The 18571-nt window shown below is 43.5% G+C and overlaps 1 protein-coding gene across 1 annotated transcript in view; it reads right to left on the minus strand.

Moving 5' to 3' along the window:
* Positions 1-10831: 10831 nt before the first annotated feature.
* LOC100273570 (triose phosphate/phosphate translocator) overlaps positions 10832-18571 on the minus strand; it is a 30572-nt gene continuing 22832 nt past the window's right edge. The window contains exons 7-12 of the mRNA NM_001147988.1: positions 16481-16593; positions 16302-16379; positions 15646-15762; positions 14411-14510; positions 14198-14295; positions 10832-11494 (exon numbers count right to left, since the gene is read on the minus strand). Of these exons, the coding sequence (NP_001141460.1) occupies positions 11477-11494; positions 14198-14295; positions 14411-14510; positions 15646-15762; positions 16302-16379; positions 16481-16593 (524 nt within the window). The 3' untranslated portion in view covers positions 10832-11476. The remainder of the gene's footprint in view (positions 11495-14197; positions 14296-14410; positions 14511-15645; positions 15763-16301; positions 16380-16480; positions 16594-18571) is intronic.

Here is an 18571-nt window from a genome sequence, read left to right on the forward strand (position 1 = left end):
GTCAAGCTGTGCAAGGGCCAAGGGACATGCTCACGGCTCACCTCACCTGCAAGGATAGGAACCTCGTACGTGGTGGGAGCAGGCTGCGCTGCTGCAGTCGGACTCCGGTGGTCCTGGGGAGTGCCGGAATGGGGATGCCGCGGCCGGTCCTGGAGAGTGGAGACTTGGACTCCTGGCTTGGCCTCGGACGCTCGGTGGCTCCTAGGGATGCGTCTTCCTCCGGTGGTCCTGGGGATCCGGCAGGAGCAGGATGCGGCGGCCCTGGGGATGCGTCCTCCGGTGGTGGTGACGGCGGAGGGGGTGGCCGGGTGGGGCGGGCAGCGGCGGACGGATCTGGTGGTGGCGTCTGGCCTCTGGGCGGATCCGGTGGTCTATCGTGGCCGCGGCCGCCTGGACGCCTGGTGCTAGCCTGCTAGGGTTGGCCGGTTGGCCCTGGCCGGTTGGGGACTTGGGGTTGAGGGATTTGGGTTTTTCTCAGGGCCCACTGGAATACAAACTGGATGCGCACGGGACTTGGGCGGGTGGCCGGCTGCAACTCTACGCTTCGGGCGTAGCTCCGGGTTCCGGGTGACCCGCGGGCGAAAATCAAAACCCGCACCCGCACCCGTAATGCTTCGGGTCGGGTTTGGGTCTAACCCGTGGGTGGATTTTTACACCCGAACCCGAACCCGACGGGTGCAAAACCCGACGGGGCCCGAACCCGCGGGTGAAATTGCCATCCCTAGAACCAGGTCTAGTTGGGCACTAGACTGAAGCTCTAGATTAGTTATTTTTAGGACTCAGCAAATGGTGCATTGGACCAGAGTCTGGTGTACACCAGACCAACAATATATCAATGGTCAGGAGGGTTGGCCCAATGGTCGAATGGCGTGGCACTAATGTGGCAAGGTCCGGTGGGGAACTGGACGATCCTGTGAGTGCTGATAGATTGACATTTTTAGAACGATCACTAATCTGGCAAGCACAGTTAGAGGTTCGGTGTGTCCTAGACCTGCAATAGTGGTTGGTCAGGTGCGACCAAAAAGTGCAAAAATTAGGCAACGACTAGTTTGGCCTTGGGGCTATATATACCACCCCTCGATGCCTTCAAATCATACAAGCAAATGTTCAGAAGTATAGACACTCATTCATAACTTGTTGATAGTGCCTCTAGCCCCTTTCTTGGTGAGAGATAGTGCTTAGTGAAATATTATGTGTTAGAGAGCTAGAGAAGTGAGCAAAGGCTTATGTGTTGCTTGTAGATGCTAGAGAAAGCGTAGAGAGCTTAGAAAGGGCAAAGCAACCTTGAGAAAGTGTGTTGGGTTTCAACCATTTGCTTTAGGCATTCACTGGAGAGCTTCCAAGGTGTAGAAATCCTCGAGTTTGTTGTAAAGCAACTAAGAGATAATGGAATGCTCGGTTTATCAAGAGGTGATAAACTTGAGTAGGAGTTGCAAGTTGAAAAAGACTCCAAGCTAGTTGGCTACCTAAACAACATGGAGTAGGGAAGCATTTGAGGCTTCGCTGAACCAGAGGATTTGTATGTCTTGTCCCTTGTGCTTATTTACATTAGTTGAACTTCTTATTGTACATTGGTTTTAAGTGTTTGTGAAGTGCAAGTACTTATTAGACAAGGACATTAATCTGATGCAGATTTATTTGCTAGAATCAAGTTAATTTCAAAGAGTTAAAGTTTTATAATTACCTATTCACCCCCTCTAGGCGACATCAAGATCCTTCTAGTACAACCAAGTACTTTCAAGTTGCCATTACAATAATCTTAAAGTAGCTAATTTTCATCTCATTAGCTATTTCGATTCAGATTATGTGTGTTACAAAATTGATATGAAAAGCACTTCTAAAGGGTGCCTCATGATTGGTAGATCACTATAATCTTGGACCTCTAGAAAGACATACAAGTGTTGTCTTGTCAAACACCGGAGTAGAATAAATTACCACAAGTGCTTGTTGTTCATAATTTTTTTAGATGAAACAAACCCTTCTAGTCTATGGTGTAGTTCTAGAAAGGCATCTCTTTTGTGTGACAATGAGAGTACCATAAAACTTGTTAATAAACATTTCAATACTCTTGCACTAAGCACATTGATATCTGTAATCACTTAATTAGAGATCATGTAGGAAACAATGATCTTTCACTATGAGAGAGGACGGAAGATCAATTAGCAGTCATATTCACAAAACCTTTAGATGAAATGTGATTTTGTATGTTGAGGAATTAACTTAATCTTCATGATCTAAGTAACATTACTGAAGCATGAGATTGTGTTATCCCTTGAATTCCATTGTAATATAATTCAAGTTTAAATTGTTTTTCACTTGGGACATGTTTAAACAAGTTAAGATAATAGCCAGAAAGCATGTTAAAAATCTTAACTTAGGCTTAAGCTTTACAAGCAATAGCAAATTCCAAATGTTGCATTACATAGGAAGGTTGTTGCTTTAATGTTTCTTTTTGGTTAAGTTTGAGCATCCGCTGCAATCATTCATCAATAGGTGGGGCATTTGGTGATCCTAATGGTTGAAATCCTTTGAATGGCCACAAGACGTCTCTCTACCCTCTTTATTGCTTACTTTCATAAAAATATATTTAGCCTAAGGCAAATTATTTTGACAATTAAGGTTGAGAGATGTCACCAATACCAGTTCCAACTTGTGTTCATTTGAATCATAGTTAAGCTAGGACTCTATTTGGTGCAAAATCCACGAAAAAATCTTGAAAAATCTTCCACTATGTGCACCGGATTCAGTACCAAATGTGCATGTGAGTGATTGTATTGTGTACATGTTGACACTTTGATGTCTAGTGTGCACTAGATACCCTATACTAGAAATGACCAATGCTTTCACCGAACATGTCTTGTGCCTAGGGTTTGGTTACAGCACTCTGATTTTCATAAGTGGTCCTCATATCTGGTGTGTGGCTAGACATGTCTGGTGCATTGGTGTGAGGCATGATAAACCTCTATATCATGTGGGCCCTTTCATCTTTGTCTCACATATCCTCTTCCTTCTTGTACCCATACACCGCCTCCTTATGGAGCTCGCGCCTGCACCACTGCCAACCACCGTGCATTGTCTATGACCACTCCTATTTGCGCCACCAGTCCTCCACACTACTATACTGCACCCTATAACAGTACGCCAGTGCCTCCTTGCCACTCCCTACCCACCATTGCATCGCTCCTGCACTTCGCACTACTGCTCACACCTCCTTGCTACTTGTTGGCTTACCTGTATGGTTGCACCATCGCTCATGCATATGTGCTCTCTCCTTTGTGCCACTACATGCCACAACCACACCCTGTGCTAGTTGCTACCATCAATCACCATGCACATGATCTAGTTAGCCATGCCCTATCTATAGAGCACTGCAAAACCCTAACCCCATTGCTACCATGTCGTTTTGGGCTCACCATCGATCTACCTTCTCTTCACCGAGAGGGTGCTCATGTCCTAGCTTCATGCTTAACATTCACTCTTTGAGTACTCTTCCACTAAGGTTTGAGCTCACATACTATTCAATGATTTGCCTCAATATACAATTACTTGTGATGCTTACTCTCTTTTGTCATCATTGTCCCAATGTTGATGTCTTGGCTCGCACGACACTCTCCTTTGCTTCCAAGTGTCGATTCATCATCCATCCGTAAGGTAGCAAAGGTAGCTCATTTTTGTTCTTACCTAATTGCTTTGCTTCTATTAGTATTCTCTTATATCTAGTGATATGTTGCATATATACTCTTACCTTTCCATCGTGCAGCATGTCAGTATCAACTAAACTTGAGTCCAAGCCCGTGAGTATGGACTGATGCCAAGCCTCGAGAGGATCAGTTGTTAGTGATAGTGTGTTATGGTGAATCCATTGATAGAGTAGTCAATTTTTCTTTTAGACTAAGTTCGTGGTAGTGATTTAGGGGAGTTTTGTTAGTAGCTCACAGTGATAGTTATGGCTTGGACCAAGTGTTTGGGCCTGCCCCCATCTTGTGGGGATGACGGCTAGGATCCATCTCATCCTCCTAGGCCCAACAAGGGCAAGACTATGGTGATTGAGTAACAACACAAAAAATACAATGGACTTCATCAAGACTAGTAGAAGACCTTAGCAGTCGTAGCAACAAAAGTAGAGAGCACAGGGAGGTGACAAAGGAGGATGGATTATGATTGGTGCTCTAGATACATTCTCTACCTAGAAATAGCAGGCATATGCCACTCCTCTTTCATGATCGGCACGTACATGCATACTCACATGCTTGACTAAGAGCCAATAGAAAGGGAGCAGCCAACAGACGCACCTCACAGGCCCCAGTTCCTAGAGAAAGATGAGTACGAGGTCGACCAAGTCTAGGATGGCCCTCGATTGTAAGACCTTCATAGGGCTATAAGTAGTCAGGTCTTATGCTTTAGACGCGTACCAGTCACTATGTGGCTGCCAAAGGTATGAGACCCAATAGTCAGTCTACTTTTCAGTATGGCTATTCATGAGTCATTCTACCAGCCTCAGTTGATGGAGAGGATTTCACTCAAGGATTATAATACCATCAACATTCATCTTCTAGTAGAGATAGTGGGACCAGACATTGAGGAGCACCTCACCAACTTTTAAGGCTTACAACAACTTATTATAGGTGTAGGGCTATATGTTGATTAGTGGGTTAGAGTTTTATATGCTACAGTCTAGATTGACCCAGATCATGAGTGGATCCAGTTCAAGTTTGAGGGACATGACTACATGATATATCCTAGAGCAGGGGCGGACCAAGAGGGGCAAGTGGTCCATGCCCCCCTCAATTGTATATACCCAATGTTTATATCTACTATTTAGTATAGAAAATATTGAAGATTTGAATGAGCTAAAACGGTCTTATCCTAGGTCCTCTCCTTAGATCGGTACAGTCCTCTCGACTCCCATCCTATTTATTAGACCAGCCCTCACATATGTTCACAACTACAACAACACAACGGCCTGACCACGTCATCTAGGCTCATGTCGTCCACGATCTAACTAACAGGACTGTGTTGTAGTGTATTAGTCGTTGCTTGTACGTGTATAAATATTAGTACACTTGAGATCAATACAAAGCATTGTTGACCTAATCACTCTTACAACATCTATCTATCCGGACCCATTCTTCTCGATGTCACCCGAGCCACGTCCCATTCCAATCCTCCTTGATGCCCCCTTCCCGATGCCACTCGCCTCCACTTCCCTTCCCAACACGCGACATTGTCGCCCCCACCCCCTTCCTAGTGATCTTACCCCACTCATCATCGTCACGACGACAACCCACTTGACAGGCATGATCTCGCTCGACGCGGCCTATTCTCAGCGACTAATGAGCTTGACGAACCAACGAGTGCTGACTCTCAGCAGGAGACATCGCCTAACCCACTCCTTTCTCGGCATCCGTGCCCTTTAATGAGATCGACATTCACCAAGGTACACATGGCTTCTATTCGATCAGCAAGAATTTACAGGTATGTTTGCTTCTTTTGTTTATATAGTTTTCTTCTTTGAACTTGTGTCATATGAATTAATATGAAACTTGAAACCAATGCAACACTAGTTTTTTACGATCTTACTTGATTTCGTCATGTAGTCTTCTTGGCCCCTATGAATTCTCGTTCTGCGTCTGCCACTGTCCTATAGAAATATGAGTGCTCTTTGGCTTCACAACTTGTGCTATACATTTGTAGATCCATCTACACATCATCATGATGGGGATATACCATTGTTAACACATGTGGCCTCACTATTTAAGCCACCCTTTGGAGATGGATTCCACTGAGCTCCAGTAGACTTCACACTAGTTGTGAAGATCATCCATGCAATTATAAGAAGTACACTACTACCAAGAATGGGATATGGTGAGGTACTCACTAAAATTCAATAATTCCTCCTCGGTGACTTGATCTCACATACAATATTTGATGTTGTTGACTTTATGATATGTGAGATAGAGGACACATTCTTGGATGGCATCAAAGCCAAACGTTAATTTCCCTATGCACACTACTTAGTTATATCTTCTCTCGGTTGATTAACCATCCAAAGTGGGCACTCATATTGGAGAACTCTACAAGAGCTTATTAATTTTATAGACCTCGGTCCACCATCAACACACGTCTAGGTGTGTGAGCTCTTAGTCGCAGAGATAGAGATATATTAGAGAGATAGTTGAGGAGAGAGTAGGAGCAAAATGAGGTAACTCGTTAGGTACATCAAATAGAGCTTTAGAATCTCTTTAAGATAAAGTATGCCGCTGATGATAACTTGGATGAGGACTACCACATACCACCGCTTTATCCTCTAGTGCCACCACCAAGACCACATGGATCAGATGCATGTAATTCCAGTACAACACCTCCACCTCTAGTACCTTCGACCAAAAATGATCGAATGGTTGTACTTTTGAGCATATGGTAACATAACAACGATAGTTGGCAGTCGAGCAACAGTAGCTTTCAATAGAGCAGCAAAGGATGCTTTCCTTGTAGCTCCACAAAGACATAGAGAATAGGGAGGAGCAAATACAACATGTGGAGGAATAGTAGTGTTAGATAGACTAGATCCTCACCCTATTCGAGACTATTTAGGCTTGATAGGATTAGTTTCAACAGCAACTACTAGCAAACAGAGCTAGTAACTTTGCATACTTTCAACACATTCTACAATAGACAAGTGTAGCAACGCCACCACCTCTAGTTTAGATGGAACCTCCTATAGCTATTTAGACACTGGTGCCCCTAGCTATATAGTTGGGGGACTTTAGGGTCAGGGTCTTTACTAGTTCATGTCGCTAGTTCACCCAATGACCCTTGACTTTTCTTCACCATGATAGGGTGTGACCTCAAGTTTTCATGGAGTTTCACAGGCTATCCCTTTCTCGGCACTCTTAATACCACCAATCATAACTGCAACAATTGATGTTGCTCCACCCTACCCTCAGATAATTTAGGCCACACTTTGTCAGGTCATAAGAGAGATCTCTCAGTCGGTTCACTTCCAATAGCTTTTATGTGTCCCTTTATAGTTGTTCCATAGACTGGCACCGAAGAGACTCTTTTATCCTTAGTGGCGTCTTTTAACCCCCTATAGTTAGTCATAAGCTCATCCAGCCAGTTAGACAAAGCGTGAGACAGGAGCTACTGCCTTTGAGCCTACTAGATAGATAAAAGCTTCTTTTGATATAGACTAGTATGCCTCTCTCGCGTAGTTTGAGCTTTCTTTGTACACTTTAGTGCCTAACACCACTATGCCAACCCCTCAATAAGACCCTTAGGTTTTTTAGCTTTTTGTGGTTGATGACAAAGGGGGAGAGTATGTGAGGTAGTGGGACAGAGGCATGGGGAGAATTTGCTATATTTATGTGTGATACTCTCTCTTGTTCATCATATGTTGCATGCACATTTCCTTTATGCACTTTATTATACTTTATGTTTGCATGTGTATGATATGTCATGACATGTGCTACTCTCTTTTTATTTATATCATGTTAATCTTGCTTCTTTTCTGTTCCTTTTTAATTCCATGCAAATGGATTTATTTAATCATGTACTCATGTTTAACCTTTCACTCATGTACATGTGGTGAACTTGGTTTGTATGAACTTGCACTAACATCTATGTTTTAACGCCAGAAGTTCATGTAAATCAAGTACTTTGAAAACATCACATCTTTCTTTCACATGCTCAATGTTGTGTTGTCATCAATCACCAAAAAGAAGCAGATGGAAGCATCAAGGCCCCTACTTGGGTTTTGGTAATTAATGATGATATTATATTATTGTGACTAATGTGTGTTTTATAAAAGCAAATTGAGTTAGGTCACAAAAATAGTGATTGATTGGGCTTATATGGTCTTGGTGTCCCTATTGATGGTATTCAATTATTGATTTTAAAAGATGAGCAAGAAGGTTAAGGATTAATTAATTCTAAGTTTCAATGAAGTAGATGGGCATATAAATTAGTGATATGACCTTTACTTTGGTCATACTACAAAAGGAAGCATGATGGTGACTTGACCTACGTAAGTCTAGTGATGAGTGGTGATGAACATTTACAAAATCTTGTACTAGATAACCCTATGAAAGCCCATGAGAAATTTTAGATCAAACCTAACTCAAAAAATATTTGAAACGAGAAAATTTGTGGTGTTGCGCACCGGATATGTGCCACCGAACATAAGGTTGCCCTATTTAGATTGGAGTTAAGCATCGGTGTGTCGAGTACGTATTGTACTTGGTGCATGGATAGGACACCTAGAGAGCTATGCAGCTGAAGGTGAGAGGTTCTACACTCATTGAACATGTCTCGTGTGACATCGATTGACACCAAATAGGACACTTAGAGAGGGTTGTAATTGAGTGTGTGAGGCTAAGTACTCACTAGACGTGTCCAGTGTGGAACTAAACAAGGCACTCGGAGAGGTATGTAAATGTGCACCTTGAGCGGTATACTCACTAGACGTGTTCGGTGAGGCACCATCATGGCACTAGATATCAGTACACTAACGGCTAGTTTCTAAAACTAGACATTAGAGCTACACCGCACATGTCTGGGGCATGAAGTAAGTATGCACCAGACATGTTCAGTGCACTTGCGAAATGTGAGTGAGGGGGGCAACAACTAGTTTCTTTGCTTGGGCTATATATATCCTCCATCTTGTCCATTTGAGGTTTCTTACCTATTTATTCAGGTGAAGAATCCATTTCGAGAAAAAAGGAGGGCCTTTGGGTAATGAGATGATTGAAATTTAATAATCACAATATTAATGCCTCATTAGTGAATTAAGAGAAGGAAGTGTACATCCACCATTCTCATTAGTTTTGGTTAGGTCAAGATAATTAGATTAAGTGAGAGTTTGTACTTGTTACTCTACATCATCTAGATTACTTGTGGCAATCGAGAGTTTGACAATCACTTAGAGGTGGTCCAACTCAAGATGTAAACGGCTATGGTTCACCATACATAAATGGAAAAAAATAAACCCATAGAGAACACTTGACCTTTGCACATGTCGGGGGAACGACACCCTAGCACGACTGGTCCAACAAAAACTAGTGAAGGATGTTGCCTCTCTAATACTTCGGCAAAACATTATTGTATTCATATCCCTTCTTTACTTTAATAATTTATATTAAATCGATTTAATCCTTATATTTACATCACTAGAGTTGATGTGTTAGAATGGGTTTGAGACCTAAGGTACAAAATTTTGTATAGAATGTATGACACTCTTAAGCACAAGGAGTAATACAAGACATCTAGTAGGATTTAATTTTTGCAAAAAAAAATAGATTAGTCTAATTGGCTCCTTAGGCATCTTAATCCTTTCAAAGTAGTTTTAAGTTCAAAACAACTTTGTTATATATACAAAAATGAGAATCCTTCTTTAGTATCTAGGCTCTAGAATAGTTAGGCTACGAGCTCGCCACTGTTTGAGATCATCGTCCAGATCTTGGTCGAACTAAAATAAGGATCCTTTCCTTAGAACCCGTTTCCGGCAAGATTACATTTAAAAGCGAGACAATTGCATATTTGGGTCTCCAAACATGGTGCTTCGCGATATTGCCATCACAAACAATTAAGTCACAAAAAAGGGACTATAAACATGGTCTGGTTGATTAGGCTGCCATAATCGTATATTCACTTCCTTTTTATAATCCATTTACGTGTATTTCTTCCTCATGAGACAGATTTACCCTTTTCTCTGCATGATATCGCTCTGCTCGTTCGAGAGATCTCTTCCTGTTCGCGCAATGGTGCTCGTTCGAGATCTCCCCGCGCAATGGTGCTCGTTCGAGATCTCCATGTACGCGCTGCTGGACTCGCTGCCGGACTGGTTATGAAGGGCACCGCGTCTGCCACGGCTGCCCCCGCGTCGGTCCCCGCCGCCCCTGCGCCGAGCACGGCCCAAACTCTACGCGGTTCTCCCCTGACGCCATGGCCGCGGACTCTCCTCACCTGTCCTCCCTGATGGAAGTGCAGGCCCGCCACCCCGCCGAGCACGAACTCTCTAGGCACCGTCTCGATCTTCCCCTGTCGCCATGCCCGCTGACTCCGCTCCCCTGTCTGCCATGACGATGGAAGCGCACGAGCTGGAGACGTCGACGCCGAACAGCGGGTTGCCCACGGCCGCGTTGGCCTCGAACGAGCTGGTCTCAGCCCTGCCCACGGCCGGCCATTCGGCCGAACAGCCTGGCCACGACTGCCTGACCACGGCCGCGTTGTTCGCGTATTGCTGTTCATACAACCGTTTTGTGTTCGTGCTAATGTTGTTCTCATTCATGCTGTTGCTGTGCTATTCCTGACGAGCGCATACGTCCTGTTGTGTCACGTCCTGCTTTGTCTATTCCTAATCTCCTCTCGTCCGGCGGTGCTTTGCGTAAATGGAGATCTCAGGTACAGAGATAAATCTATATTACAAGGAGGAAATACAAGGAATTATAAAAATGAAGAGAATACGGTAAATGACAGCTTAATCAACTAGACCATGCTTATAGTCCCATTTTTGCGATTTAACTGTTTATGATGGCAATATTGCGAAGCACCATATTTGGAGACCCAAATATACAATTGTCTCATTTAAAAGCAACATCTAGCAAATACTTTCTCCATTCTTTTTTATTTGTCACGGTTATTCTTTTTTATTTGTCGTAGTTTAGTTTAAAAATAAACTATCGGACGACAAATATTCGAGAACAGGTAGTCTTAAATCACTACTGACTACGAACCAGGAAAGCGCCATTACGGAAAATGGTAAAACGGGAGTTAATTCAAATTCTCACTAGTGTATTTCCAGTAAAAAAAATTAACATGTACTCAATGATGTAAATTCCACCTTAGCCTGTCTATCTACACATGTGACCCATGTCATAAGTGTAACATTTAAACTGCATGCTACATGTTTGCAACCTGGTACAATTAATTTGCTCCTGTCAACAATGATACCTTAGTACAAATAGGTTATATCACACGATTGGCAACATTGCTCTCACTGCATTTTGCTTTTTATCGTAATGTACTATCAACGATACTGAAAATCTCCTTGGAAAGATCAGGAGACACTACTGCTTAAGATTACATGAACACCATTGTATGTCAGAATTGCTGAGTGGGGTGCATGGAAATCAAAATTTCTAGTTTGAGGATTGTTCAAATTTGGTACTGAAATCTCCTTGGGGAAAACATTCTAGAGACACTACTGCTTAAGATTACAATAGCACCATGTCAAGTCAGAATAAATGAGCGAAGGAAAACAGAAATGGAAATTCCATGCCACTGAGCATTGCTCAAATTTGCTTCAAATAAACAAGTTAGCCAACAACAACCGCACACCTCAGTACCAGACTGGGAATAACAATCAAATGTACTAGGAGATAGCAAGATTTTATCCATCTTGCAAGTTTGTTCGTTCACCGAGAGAATAGAGGTCCATCAAAGCGACAAACCAACCGCATCCACATCAGCCAACACCTTATGCACTCTTTATTTGCTGCATTTAGTTACAACAATGACATGAAACCATGAATAACTTGTAGTATCATATGCAACATCAGGGGTGCATAGTAACAATTCAAACAAATACCAAGCTGTTTGTTCTATCAACACTTGGTTAGGACTTAATATGAGTACTAAAATTTGGGCAAAGTGTAGCTTTTGCATAATTGTACTAAATCGCGTTGTTTGCACCACTCAGATTTTTACACGTTAAATTGGACATAAAATTATATTCTCACTGCGGATTTTCCCCTCTTCAGGTTTAAATACCAACGCTCTATTCACCTCGACTAGGTGCCCCTAGACGACACCAAGGCGTCCACACCGCGATGACTTAACCTTCAGGCATCCGCCTAGCCGTCTTCAGGCGAAGCACCGCATCACGTGTAGACATAGGTTTGGAAGAGACCCAAAACCTTTGTGGCTTCATCAACAATATAGACATAGGCAACCCTTAGTAGCGAGCTGAATCTAGGATAAACCGTGTGTCTTATCCATTATGTTTTCCACTCGATCTACTTGGTTGTACGTGTTTGTGAGTGCAGGTACTTCGTAGACATGCTACTCGACATCTCCAAGCACATCTACAAGTTTGTTTTGAGCTTGATTCGTAGGCGTAGCTATTGTTGAGTTCTCTGTGTTACCTGGCAGTTCCGCGACATTGCACGAAAGTGCTGAGGTTTACTAATCCACTGGAAGTTTGATTTGTTGTTAATTTTCAGAAACGCATATTCGCCCCCTCTAGGCAATACCAAGGTTCTTTAATGATATGACACAGCAGTGTGCATAAGAACAATGTAGAAGGTATCTTAGTGACAATTCAAAGAAGGGTGATATGCCAATAGTGTTATAAGGAAAAGGTTTGGTGAAGTTCACCCAAATTCATTAGGACCATGAACTTGTGGAATCCATAACTATTGATGTATGTTTGGTGTAATAGGATAATTGTATAGTCTGGCTTCTTGCACCACAAGTTGAACCAGTGTCTTGGTCCTCCAAACGCCAGACCACGTCCCTCGCTCCAATGCAGAGGCGGAATACCGCGCCTTGCACATGTTGTGGCCGAGTGTTGTTGGTTGCGGCAACTCGTCTAGGAGCTGCATCGATTCCTTTGGTGTCGGTTGTCTATTGCAACAATGTTAGGGTTGTCTACTGTTAGAGTGGACGCACTAACCAATTCAACCCAAAAGCTTAAGATGTTAGGAGAAGTTAGGCAATCCACTCATACACTTTAACACCCTCACTCACGTGCATCTAGAGAGAAAGGCGCAAACGTGAAAATAAAAGGGCGGGGGCACAAATAAAGCCTCTACAAGGATTCGAACTCGAGACATCTGGCTTTGATATCATGTTAGAGTGGACGCACTAACCAGTTCAACCCAAAAGCTTAAGATGTTAGGACAAGGTAGTCAATCCACTTATACACTTCAACATCTACATGAGAGCCAAACTCATCCACCACTGTCACACAAACCATATCGAGATCGAGATTCACTTCATTCGCGAAAAGGTTTACTTTGGGACAAGTTTGCGTGCTTCATGTCCTCTTGGCGCACCAGTTCGCGGATATTATAACCAAGGGTCTCCATGTGTAGTTGTTTACTGACTTCTGAACTAGTATGTGCGCCGGTGATCCTACCGCTGCACCTACGACAGGTATTAGGGTACTTGTACAGCCTAGCTTCTTGTACCACAAGTTGTAGTACAGGTTGCACTCTCCCTGTACATGACTATATACATGAAAGGCACCCCCCACAATGGGTGTGGTGATTCCTCCGATACCTTTCTATAGGTTGACTAGCTGATGAGCAACAAAAACAATGATTCAACTAAGCTGATTGGTGCAGGTGGAAATCTCAATGGCCTGGAACCAGTGACAGCTCCTGCACATAAATACTGAGCTTCTCTCGTGTTGCGCTAGTTGAGAAACAAGAAAGATTGAATCGTCTTGCCTCCCCCCCCCCCCCCTTCTTATCGAAAGGAAAGAAGTTTAATGGTCATCTCGAATAGAAGATGACAAGTTGGAGACCTGCTATTAGGGATGGGATGTCATGACTCATGAGAACCTGAGTTGAAATTGGAAGAAAAAATGTTTAGTGGATAGGAACCACTGGAAGCTGCTGCCTACACATCTTATGCCAAGAGGGAAAACCAATGGATCAGCCCCATTCGAAGTTTGTAAGTCCGTTGGGTGCTATGTGAACATGTGTATAATGGAGTGAGTGAGAGTAACTAAATCTTAACCAATAACTATGACTGCATGCCTAGCTAGTTTGTGTTTGGACTGATGGAATTTAAAAAGTTAATAGAAAACAAGTTCCATTGAGACTTTTAGGAAGACCAACTTCAGGAAATTATTATGTTATGATAGGTCCATATTACAGCTTGTTTGGATAGGTTGTTTCAGCTGATGCAAATGAAGCCATGAGGAAGTGGTTTTCCAGGCAAACTCAAACAGGTTTTGAGTTCTCACAAAACCCAAATACTGGTTTCAGCATAAACAGACTTTTCTTGTCCAGATTTTATCCTATCGGTACTTAGCCAAAAAGAATTTTAGGTTGTTTTGAATTATCAAAATATGTTTCTGACAACTATAGATCAAATAACCCCTAAGAGAAGAGAGGTCCTGTTTTTTAGAAAAGATTCTAAACTGGAACTCAATAGAACATCCTAGTAATAAATGAGGACAAAGGCATACCTTTTTCTCCTCAATCTTAGCCTTTATAAATGAGTAGAGGGCAACACCAGAAACAGCAATGGAAGTGCCAATTCCAGTCTGTGTGGTGATCTTGTTGCCTGCCCAACATTAAGCTCACCGTGTGTTATGTGAAAACACTATTTTCACAATAGCAAGAACATCTATATGGTTATAGGTAACTAGATTAAGAAACATCAGAGTCCATTCAAGTACCGAATGCGATGATGGAAAAGCCAATGACGAAAACACGTTTCAACACATTGCCGATGGCATGTGTTAAAGGGGCTACCCGCTCCAATGTGTTTGTAGCAACCTGGATGTAAATTTTTTCCAGTCAACATATGATAGATAGCCGAATGAAAAAAAATGATAAGAATATCATCGCAAAAAAACACAAGTATGCAGCATATTTGCACATATCATGTACTTAGAAACCACCCCCAGCAGGACTGGTTATGCATATGTGCAGTCTTTCGTGTTCCATCCTTGATTCTTCACCAGAACGATTAATATAGTGTTATTGCATTCTTCTTGTCAAGAGATTATATTTATATGCAAGCATTACTCATTTGGAATTTGGATATTGAATTAAAAAAACTTGGTCGGGGAGGGAATGACCGCCCTCCCGGTATTATACTAAGAAGATACTGAAACAATGGTTCTGGTCGAGAAAATCCCCGAACTCTGGCCCCCCATTACTAATGGGCCGGTGTCAACCGTCCACTCTACAACGGCCCAACCGGAGGGTGGCGCACAAAACATCGTAACCCGAGATCGGATGGGACACAGCGAGGGGATTTTTTTAACCAAACCGAAAAATTCACCCCCCGAGGGGAATCGAACCCAGGACTTGGAGGTGCTAATTGGAAGCCTTTGTTAGAGTGTCTATTTAGGGTTTTGGGTTAGCCCCTTGTAATTACAGTAATACCCTGTGTAATGGGCCAGGCCCAACGACCTGAGTCTATTAATACAACTCCCAACCCTGAGTTAGGGTTAGGGTTTCCCATTCCAACTGCCTTTAACCACTAGACTAGAGGCCCTTTTGCATTTGGATATTGAATTAACCCAACACCACTACTATTTGAGCTGCATTGTCCAACTCCAATTTACCAATGTTATTCACTGTCCTTGACCTTTTATGACCAAACGCTGTTGATATTGATCTTTTTTCTAGTTTTAACTTTGTCTCAATAAATGTTAGGGATAATTGCAAAACCTTTGATTCAAATTCACTATTACAAAATCACCAAATCAATTGTGTGCCACTAAAATCCACTCTTATGCCTTATGTTTGTCATTACTCAGTTCATCCATGACAAATCATTACTTCAAGACGACCATGGTTTCGTATAGTGGCATATTCACCATAATTGAAGCAGCAGAAATATGCAATCGTCCCTACATACTAGCAAGAATACGGACAGTTCACATGCCATGAAGTTATATACCTGGTTATAAAGGTGATAGAATAAGCCCACCACAAAAAAATTAGAAATCAACTTTGTTAATCCAACTTTGGCAATTGCATCTTTAAAACCATGCTGCACTAATTGAGGTCCTTCAATCTGAAAGTTGAGAATATAAGAAACAATCATCAAATGAATGGTCAGTACTCTATCACAAGAGTTTAAAAGTAGTTAATGGACTTGACAATTCTCTGTATCCAAAAAAATCTCAAACAAAACAATGAACTCCTACACGCTTGCTAACTAAACAAACACATGCTGGCATGTGTAGACACATAACAAAATTAAGTTCTGCTGCTACCTGCTAGTAGTATAGCAAACTATACTAATGGAGTGGGTGTTCATCTTTAAGGAACTACCATGGTACTGAAAATAAATTGGGTAGTGAGGATTGCCAGTTGTTCAAAATAAGCAGGTGCAATAAATCTATTCTTGTTTATCATCTTCTCATCACTTTCTCAACTGTTATTACTCATGTTGTCTTCTTTTCCTTATATGTTGTTTCTTGATCAAATTTCCTAGTACAGTATTGATAAAGGCATTCTAAGAAAGAACATGTCCTGTAGCAAAAATACAAAGAGAAACTGCAGAAATATATTGTTCAAAATATAATGTAGATAAATTAAAACTAGGCTTACAATAATTGCAGGGGGGATGCAGACAAAGAGAGCAATTATTGATATGTATGCATACAAGTTGGTACTATCCATGTCAGTCTGTGACAAAGGAAAACAATAAGAAAGTAAGTCAGCAAATAGGAGCTGCTAAGAATGTAGAGGAGCAATTTGATGTAAAATGCTAGGCCAAAGAGATAAACCATAGCCTTCTTAGAATAGATGCTTCGGTAGGTGAAAGAAATATTTGAGATCATGGCATTAATGAAGCCAGTCCAATTAAATGAGAGTTCAGTGAGGGATGCTACCGAGACACCTGATCATTTGAAAATAGATTGGCAAAATATAAGTACAAAAACACAGTAGTTGTGAGATCTTATTTTAAAAAATCAGTCAGAAACAGTGTGTTTTAATCCACATCCTATAAGAGCATCTCCAATAAGTCCTATATTTGAGTCCTAAAATTAAAATGGGACCTGATTTGAAGTGTTTAGAACCACAAAAACACTTGCAGCTCCAACAGTTGAGTCATATATCATGTTATTAGGAAATAGATGTTGGTACTTGCCTTTTGAGCAAGTTGATCCAACGGGAGAGTGGAGAGAGTGTTTACAAAGTTCAACGGGAAATGGTGATAGCTCTGTTAATCTGGCCTATCAAGGGCACGGTACGGGGGTATTTATAGGTACCCGGGTGTCCCCCGTCCTCTGGCAAGGACGTTTATGCCCTCGGGTACCCGGACTATCCTCAGGATATTCCCACAAGGGGAGGTTACAGACCGTCATTACGGAAAAGGCTATTACAGATGAGGCCCGTGACACGCTTATCCGCGCGGGGCCCGTTACAGTGGGCCGAATCCCACGTGGGCCTCTGGGCGCGATGAGGACGTGGGACTAGCAGACTTCGTCGGAGTCCTGCCTTCATCTTGCAATGGAGAAGACGAAGGGCAACCGCGCCGGTCCGGCGCTCTCGGCTCGCTCGGGCATGGTCTTCGTTGGTGTAGCGAGGCGACGAAGGCATCGAGCGAAGGGTAGCGTCTTCGCCTTCGCCCCAACATTTGCCCTCCGAGGGACCAGTTCGACTGAGTCATCTGGTGCCGAAGATGTCGCTAGATGGTGGAGACGCTGCCCTCGCTCGAAGTGGTCCCGCGGGGGTTTTTGAGGTGACCGTTGATGGACGTGGCACTGTTGGACTGCGTGTTTCCCGAAGCGCCGCGTCCTGTCTATAAAAAGGCGGCGCGGCTGGGGCTGTTGCTTACCCTTGCGTGCGCCGAAAAACCCTAGCTTTTTCAAACCGCTCGCCCGTTCGCCTGCCCTCCTTGTTCTTCTGCTTCGGAGATCTGGCCCGCGTCAAGCAGACCGTGCGCCGCCGCCGACGGTACGTAGCAATGTCTTCCTCCTCATCTGCTGCGAGTGCGTCATCGTCCGATCCGTCGTCCGAGGATACCCTGAGCGATTTGGCGGCGATGGAGTTGCAGCTGGGCCACACGGTGGAGTTCGGCACCTCGAGGATTTCCTCGGTTCGCGTGCAGGAGATGCGGCAGCTGGGGTACTTAGGTGACGGTGTTGGGCGCGTCCCGGGCGCTGAGAAGATTCCTGAGCCTGAGGGCGAATTAGTTGTGTTCGAGGCGTTCTTCATCGCCGGCCTTCGCCTACCGGCGCATCGTTTCGTGGCGGAGGTCTTGCAGAGGTTCGACGTCCAGGTCTACCAGTTGACACCTAACGCCGTGGTTGCCCTGGCGAAGTATGTCTGGGCGGTGACTTCGTACGGCGGTCAGCCGTCTGTGGAGGTCTTCGCCAATAACTATTGTCTGCACTGGCAAAAGAGGAAAATAGGAAATAAGATTGCACAATTTGGATCGTGCACCTTCACGCCGAGGACCGGAAAGACTTCGGCGGAAGTCGTGGAGATAGTCCCCTGCGCTCGGAACAAGTGGGGCAACTGGTGGGACTATTGGTTTCTCGAATAGCTGATACAGCTCTTGGAGGTTTCTGGGTGGGTCCCTGATGCAGTGATTGTATAGGACGCCAGCCCGAAGGCCACTGATGGCGTAATGGATTGCAATGTGGTCGTCGACCGATGGCAGTTGTGACTTGAGAGTCAGGAACTTGCGGTAGTACTCTCGAAGAGTTTCCTTCTCTAGCTGCTTGCAGAGTGATAGCTCGGCCAAGGCGTCAGTATCGGGTCGGTACCCTTGGACGTTGAGCAGGAACTTGTCCCATAGTCCTTTCCAGGAGTCGATGGACAATGGCGGCAACCTGGTGTACCAGGTCAAGGTCGGACCCTCGAGCGCG

This window comes from Zea mays, chromosome 8, assembly GCF_902167145.1.
Source record: "Zea mays cultivar B73 chromosome 8, Zm-B73-REFERENCE-NAM-5.0, whole genome shotgun sequence".
Taxonomy (NCBI): domain Eukaryota; kingdom Viridiplantae; phylum Streptophyta; class Magnoliopsida; order Poales; family Poaceae; genus Zea; species Zea mays.